Genomic DNA, 8,021 nt, shown 5'->3' on the forward strand with positions numbered 1-8,021 from the left:
AATTTAGGTGCATACATTTGAACCATGCTTCAGTTGGTGCAAATGGCCACGTCTAAAGTTAATAATGATTCCCGGGCATAAGTGCTATTCTATAAACTGTGCCTAACTTAAGTGTAGCTTATAGAATAAAACTTTTTTCTGCACTGATTTTTAAGCACCATATATAGAATCTAGCCCTAAGCCCATTTTCTAATGCCTTGTAGATGTAGTATAAGGGACCCTGTAGAATTATGAGCACAATCATGCACTATGGAATGGGTTAAAAGGCCAGAGATTGATAAGTCTGTATGACTCTGGAATCTATCAGAGATTGACGAGCCTGCAGGACTCTGGAATTTATGATCTATTATGATACCCTTACGGGCAAGGCAGGCCTTGGGAAAAGAAAGTAGTACAAACAACAGAAGAATGTTGTCCAAATAGCTTAAGAAAACCAGATGCTGGGAATTAGATAATAATCTGTGAGAAGGATAGTTTGTAGAAAAAGCCATGTAAATCATTGTCCGAAACAAACGATATAAACAGCAGTTTCAGAACGGTATTTCAGAGATGCAGACAGAGAATATCTCTTTAGGTAACTGTACTGATCTCTCATGAGAAACTATTAATTGTATTTGTACTTGGTAAATAAATAAAACTATACTTTCTTATATGCACGTGGCCTTGGATTCTTTTATCCTCCCAAATTGTGGATGACTGGTGAGTACTAATTTGGGCAGGTGGTAAAAAGACTAGTAATTAAAAACAACCCTTAGAAAGGTAGATCTAAAAAGGTTCCAACAACCAGACTCATTATTGTACCCTATGTTACCTTGAGACGACTAGCGGCAGAATCAGCATTTTGAGCATCCTCATCAACAGCTCCCCTGGGAACTGGAAATAATTTATTTCCTAGAAAAGAAGAAAGGTTTATCGTTGCAATGATGTTTTTAAACAAAATAAGAAAATCACACATTTTACAAAGCAATTATTAGATGCATTGGGCATTTATATACAGCAACTTCATTGTCATGATTAAAGTATCATCAGATATATCACAATTGATGTTTTAGCAGGATATTAGTTGTTGCCCTAGGCATCCCCGCCTTTTGTTTTTATGTTTGTGAATTGTTTTGTGTTGTCCTTGTTAAATCTGTTATTAGATTTACCTCCTGTTTACCAAGCCCCACTAGCAGCTGCCGTGCGGCAATGCCGACAAATGGGCTGTGTCAGCATTAGGGCACAGCAGCTGCTAGAGTGGCTTAGTAAACCGGGGGGGGGGTTAATATGTAAATCACTCTGATGTAGCACTCGAAGGGTAGTATAATAAATAACATCACTCTATATTTGTTTCACCACTGGAGGTAGCTACTGCCTCACGGTACTATGTAAGCCACATTGAGCCTGCAAATAGGTGGGAAAATGTGGTGTACAAACGTTACAAATAAATAAATCAATAAAAATAAATAAATCACAATGAAACGATCAATGACATAACTGTTTTCACTAATGTATTACATAAGCAAAGCATAACTTGCACTATAATAGTGTCAGTAAGAGTACATAGTGGGAAGTACCAGACAGACGAGCAAATAGTCCAAATGTAGCAGCTCTTTATTGTAGAAACTTATTAAAAAGGACTCGACATGAGTTGTGTTTTAGCACAACTACCTTCCTAAGGAGTCCATTAATTCCACTTTCTACTGCCACTAGCGGTACCCTCTCCAAGGCAGAGGATGCCCCCAATAGTTAACACAAAGATTTTGCAGTTACTTTTGAGTAAATGCAAAGTCATTACCACACGTTAGTATATAGGAGCAAAAGTATTTGTGCACATCTAATATAATAATTTGCTCCTTCAACGTTCAAATGCGTCTCACTGGGATCGTAACCATCTTCTGACGTTACAAACCCAGTGAGAGACATTCGAACGTTGAAGGAGCAGATTGGGTCGGGCCCGGGGCAAGGCTGCCCCCGGGGTTCCGGCCCCTGCCGCCACGCCCCCCCACAAGGTTGCCGCCGGAGCTCACCCCTCACCCCCAGGTCCCCACCGCACCCCTCCCCCAAGGTCCCCACCACTCCCCCCCCCCCGAGGTCACCGCAGCCACTGCTCCCCCCTCCCCAGGTCGCCGCCGCCGCTCCCCCCTCTCTGTCTGCCCACCCACTTTCCCTCCAGGCCCGCTCACCCACCCAACAGACCTGCCCAAGTCTCCAGCGTCACAGGCGGCGCCAGCTCCGATTTCTGGCCACTGCTGCTTCTCCTATTCAGCAGCAGCGACCGCTGCAAAAACACAAACAGCTGATTTTAGGACGGCACCGCAGGCAGCCAGCAGGCATTGGCTGTCGGCTCTGCAGCCGCTCCTCCTCTCGCCTCCACATCACTGCCCCTGGAGGACGACCCCGGAGAAGCGCAGCGACATGAGAGGCGAGAGGAGCGGCAGCAGAAACGGGCCTTTTTTTACTAGTCTTTAATATAGTTCTAAACATTGATAATATGAACAGAAGATTCTTAGGGCTCCTTTTACTAAGCTGCAGCTTAAAAGGGCTTACTGCGGGACATTCTGAGGTGTCCTGTAGTGAAATCCCAACGTGCTAATTTTTGGGGACTTTTTCTCAGTGGGGGCATGTCTGGGGATTGAGAGTGAGCATGACAGTGAAAACCAGTTAACACGGCCACATTACTGCTCATTAAGGGCCCCTTTTACCAAGCTGTGGTAAAAAGGGGGCCTGCGCTGGCGTCGGTGTGTGTTTTTGATGCGCACTGAGGCCCCATTTTACCGCAGCGGGTAAAAGGTAGAGCTTTCTTTTTTTAAAGAAATGGCTGTGCGGCAAGTGAAGCACTTGCTGTGTGACCATTTTGGGGGGGGGGGGGAGCCCTTCCACCACCCACTGAGGTGGCGGTAAGGGCTCCTGCGCTAACCCGATAGTAACCATTACCGCTGAGTACACAATGATGCTACAAAAATCAATATATTTTTGTAGCACCGGATATGACGGCACGCTGGAGGTGGGAACTACTGTTGGGCTGCTGCGGTAGCCCAGTGGTAGTTCCTTTTTTAGCAAACAGTAAGCCCATGCAAAAGGGGCCCTAACTGATTAGGGCAGGATGAACACGTGAGTTCTTTACTGCCTACAAAATAGGCTCATGCATTTGCTAATGGAAAAAATAGTGTGTGGCCATTAATTCAGAAAATAGAAAATCATCCATTTTCCAGCTGCAGGAAAAATGGCCTTAGTACATGGGAAAAACCTGCGTAAGGGCGCTCTAAGAACACTTTATATTGCAGCTTAGTACAGGGACCCCCGTGGTGTGTGGCACTGTTCCCTTTAAGCTGAGTGGAAGTCCTCCACCTGCACTGGTTCTTTAATATTGTGTTTTTAACCATAGAGACAGGCAGGTTCCCTGGAGTCCTGCAGAGCTTGCCTGTCCCTCGCTATTGAAAATACGGATGTGAAATAGCGCCACCCGCTGTCAGGATTATAGGTGGAGGACTCATGCTCAGCTTAGAGGGAACAGTGATGTGTTGATGCTATATTTTACTTTTAGAACAGGGGCGTAGCTACATGGGGCCATGGGGGCCTGGGCCCCCATAGATTTGGCCCTGGACCCCCCTGCTGATGACCCTCTCGACTCCCCCTCCCGCCGCCAACTCGCCGTCGCTGTATGCTAACTTTTTCTGGCAGTGGGTCAGCAATGGCGCCGGGGGGGGGGGGGGTTGGCGGTGCCGGGGGGGGGGCTAAAATGTGCTCCCTCACCTCGGGCTCTGGACCCCCCTCCCGCCAAAGTCTGGCTACGCCCTGTTTTAGAAGCAACAAAAGAGAGCGATTCAAAAGCGCAGTGGTGAAACATAGCAGGAAAAAGCACAATGGGCCCCAAGAATTGGTATGAAGAAACTCAGTTTATTTATCTTGGGGCCCACTGTGCTTTTTCCTGCTAAATTACTTTTAGAAAGACACCCTACAGAAAATGATATAAAATGCTGCATTGTGACCCTTTTGCCTGGAAAATAATTCCTGAGGATTTCTTTTGTCTAGTATTTGATGACATCATTTTTTTTATATTATTGCATTTTATGTTGTGCTTTGCTTGTAATCTTTCTTGAGCTTAGTATAGAAAGATGGACTAGAAATCTATGACCTGATTTTCAAAGAGACTTTTACATTTAGGGGGCAAAACAATAAAGGACACTAAAAGTTAGGCGCCCAAAATTTAAATGCTAAGGTAATGCTCTGACTGCAAATTTGTGCACCTAATGTGTCACAAAATACTAGAGTATGTCAGCAATTAGACACCACCACTTACGCCAGCTCTACTGCACGTGTAAATGTGAGCATCATAATAGTTGTCCCCTCTTAGCAGAGCAGGATTCCTCCAACTGCATTACTGCCAGTAGGGGGTGGTGCTTCAATATTGTGTTTTCAATCTCTAGAGATAGGCAAGTTCCTTGGAGTCCTGCAGAACTTGCCTGACCCTCACTATTGAAAATAGTGCCACCCACTGGCAGGACTGTAAGTGGAGGACTCCCGCTCAGCAAAGAGGGAACAGTGGTTTTAATGCACCAGCAGTTTGGTGCCTGACTGACAGTATTCAATAAACCATGTGCTGAAATAGTTAGGATGCCCATGACACACCCATGTGAATATCCCCTATACAGTTATACGCTACATGACTTAGATGCCCAGTTATAGAATAGTGCTTAAGTGCACCAGGCTTTCATCGTGGGACATCGGGGCACCTCAAAGGAAGTGTCCACTTAAAAAATTGCCCCCATGCTGCTGGGGGGAGTTAGAGCACAGCAAAGGCAGCGCACCCAACTATCCAGCAATATTTTAAAAAGGCAAAAAGCTGATCTAAATTAAACCACTTACCTATAGGAATATCACTGCTATATGTATAGGTGCCAGTGGCAAGCTCTTTCAGACCTGCCAATAAATTTTATGTTGCCTGCGAGACCACGGGAAGTATATGCAGAAAATGGCCAACACAATCATCATTAACCAGAGTTTTGTTGTCAGTAGAATCATTGAAGGATACAACGGGACAAGACCTGTTTGACAGTGTTAGCAATGCTTGAAAAGATGGAAGTATGTGTCCATTCAGTCGTCATTTTGAGCTTTGTTGACAGTGAATTATATGGCACATTTGTTCATTTTCTGTGTGCAGACCATTAGGGATAGATAGCACTGACATTTACACAGCCCTTTCTGTATAACTTGCCTGCCCCTGGTCTAGATGCATAGTGGCACTGAATGTATTTTTTTTTAGAGTCATGCCAGGCATTGAAAAAACAGCTTGACCCGGTAAAATACAAATAAATAGAAGCTAAGACATTGTTTTGAGTTGAAATCTGAAAACTCCTCTACTGACCTGCTCAGAAAGTCGTCTAGTCCTCAAGAAAAACCCCAAAAGGCATCCCACTATGACAGACAGCACGGAAAGGATGAGCAAACCATTCCTTTTACAGATATCCCTGGGCCGAGCCAACATTGCTTCCAGAGCCATGCCTATGGTGCAAATCATGGGGAAGACTCACAGCTGCATCCCATGGAGAGAAAGCTGCCACTTGTGTTCTTCATTGGAAACTGAAAGCTCTTGCTCTGGAGAGATCAGATCAAACTGTTCCTAACAGCTGCTGAGCCTACCTGCCAAGGGCACCCTTCAACCAATCGCTAGCACGCCTGCAGCTCGGATCACTCTTCCCAAGTAATACCCATTGGCAATCCTATTATCAATGACATCAGGAAGAACCTTGGAGATTAGAAACGAGTGTTTTTTAAACTCTGTGCAGTGCAGCACTGTAACTCAGGAAATGGGACCAGCAACTAACTGTACTATGTTGCTACTGTGTAGCATGCAATGTGGCAGTCACAGCCCTCTTAGAGGAAAGATTTTATTTTAGACCAGTTTTTTGATCTGACAATTGTCCTCCTTTTCCTTTATACTTCAACTCAAACAGAACCAGGGCAGGGAGCTGGCGCCATCATTTGCAACTACCAAGGGATTCTTCCCGTATTTCTACCTTCTCCTTTTACAGTATTTCATTGTATTATGATTGTGTACTGCAAATCATAAGTACATCTGTGTGGTTAACAAAGGCACATATGTACAATATAAACAAATATCCTTTGTCTTCTCTTACTACTACTTATCATTTCTATAGCGCTACTAGATGTACACAGCGCTGTACACTAAACACGTACAAGGCAGTCCCTGCTCAACACAGTTTATCATTTATTCAAGATAGACAAACAGGACAAATTAGGGATTAGGAAATTACTTATTGTGGGAATGATTAAAACAGACATGGGTACTGAACAGGTGAATAGGGGTCAAGGGTTAACAGCAGCCTCAATACGGTGAGCTTTTAGCCTAGGTTTAAATAGAGTCTGAGATAGAGTAAGGTGTTCCAAATCAGGAAGTCTATTCCAGGCTTCCCATGAGCAAGATCTACCATCTCAGGAAGTCTATTCCAGGCTTGCCGCGAGCAAGATCTACCATCTCAGGAAGTCTATTCCAGGCTTGCCGCGAGCAAGATGTACCATCTCAGGAAGTCTATTCCAGGCTTCTCATGAGCAAGAAGTACCATCTCAGGAAGTCTATTCCAGGCTTCCCATGAGCAAGATGTACCGACTCAGGAAGTCTATTCCAGGCTTCCCATGAGCAAGATGTACCATCTCAGGAAGTCTATTCCAGGCTTCCCATGAGCAAGATGTACCGACTCAGGAAGTCTATTCCAGGCTTCCCATGAGCAAGATGTACCGACTCAGGAAGTCTATTCCAGCCTTCCCATGAGCAAGATGTACCGATTCAGGAAATCTATTCCAGGCTTCCCATAAGCAAGATGTACCGACTCAGGAAGTGTATTCCAGGCTTCCCATAAGCAAGATGCACCGACTCTGGAAGTGTATTCCAGGCTTCCCATGAGCAAGATGTACCGACTCAGGAAGTCTATTCCAGGCTTACCGCAAGCAAGATGTACCAATTCAGGAAGTCTATTCTAGGCTGTACTGACTCAGGAAATCTATTCCAGGCTTACCAGCGTAGGAAGATAAAAGGAATAGCCTGGGGTGGAGAAGAAGGGTAGAGATAAAAGGGCCTTACCTGATGGTGCTCCTAGGGAGGGGTGCAGGAAGAGATAAGAGAGGAGACACACTGAAGAGCTGTGTATTGCATTCAGGCTGCACTGACCCCTATCAGGGCTTTCTTTTTCCAACTCCTGCCTCTGCGCTCTTCTCTACTCCTGCCCCCAGTGCTGCCTTGGACCAACAGCCTCCCAACTCAGTCCAGCGCCAAAGCCGACCGGCTCTCCAACTCAGCGGCACCTGCAGCAGACCATCCAACCCTGTCCAATGCTTACTCTCTCACAGCCTCTATGCTGCCCCGATGCCGAATCCCGACCTGGACCACAGGACTCATTCTTCCCAAAATCCCGACACTACCTCCAACCCCACCTAGTATTTAAGAGCCCTTTTTACTAAGGTGTGTTAGCGTTTTTAACGCGCCTACAATTAACGTGCACGCAAACCATGTAGGCGCATATAGGGATATTGTAGGCGCATACATGGTTAATGCACCTAAAATACGGCTTAGTAAACAGGGCCCTAAGTTAAAAATAAATTAATTAATTAATTAACCCCTAGGGTTACAATAAGGAAAAATAAAGGCACATACTGCGGCAATGAAATCCACAATACAGCACTGCAAATAACAAAGAGGGTCTTTTACAAAAGCGCGGTAGTGTTATTACTGCACATACTAAACGTTAGAGATCCTATAGGGATATATGGGCATCTCTATTATTTAGCGTGCGCTTATTTTCAGCGCACGCTAAAAATGCTAGCGTGCCTTTGTAAAAGGATCCCAAAGTAAGCTCTGGAGCACTGACACATACATTTTGAATATAATCCTTCCCCCCCCCCCCCCCCCCCCCCCCCCAATCACAGACCTCTCAAAAAAACCCTAAGTCCCCCACTCACCCAACTCCCCTTACATCCAGCCCAACCCCCTCCTAACGTAGAGAATGCAAAATCTAGGAGGTTTA

At 45.3% G+C, this 8,021-nt stretch overlaps 1 protein-coding gene across 3 annotated transcripts in view; it reads right to left on the minus strand.

Annotated features, from left to right (window-relative positions):
• SLC1A7 (solute carrier family 1 member 7) overlaps positions 1-5,482 on the minus strand; it is a 145,284-nt gene extending 139,802 nt beyond the window's left edge. For all 3 annotated transcript variants that reach the window (XM_030205985.1, XM_030205988.1, XM_030205987.1), the window contains exons 1-2: positions 5,348-5,482; positions 812-891 (exon numbers count right to left, since the gene is read on the minus strand). In XM_030205985.1, the coding sequence (XP_030061845.1) occupies positions 812-891; positions 5,348-5,482 (215 nt within the window). The remainder of the gene's footprint in view (positions 1-811; positions 892-5,347) is intronic.
• Between the last annotated feature and the right edge of the window lie 2,539 nt (positions 5,483-8,021).

This window comes from Microcaecilia unicolor, chromosome 6 (assembly GCF_901765095.1).
Source record: "Microcaecilia unicolor chromosome 6, aMicUni1.1, whole genome shotgun sequence".
In the NCBI taxonomy this organism is placed as follows: domain Eukaryota; kingdom Metazoa; phylum Chordata; class Amphibia; order Gymnophiona; family Siphonopidae; genus Microcaecilia; species Microcaecilia unicolor.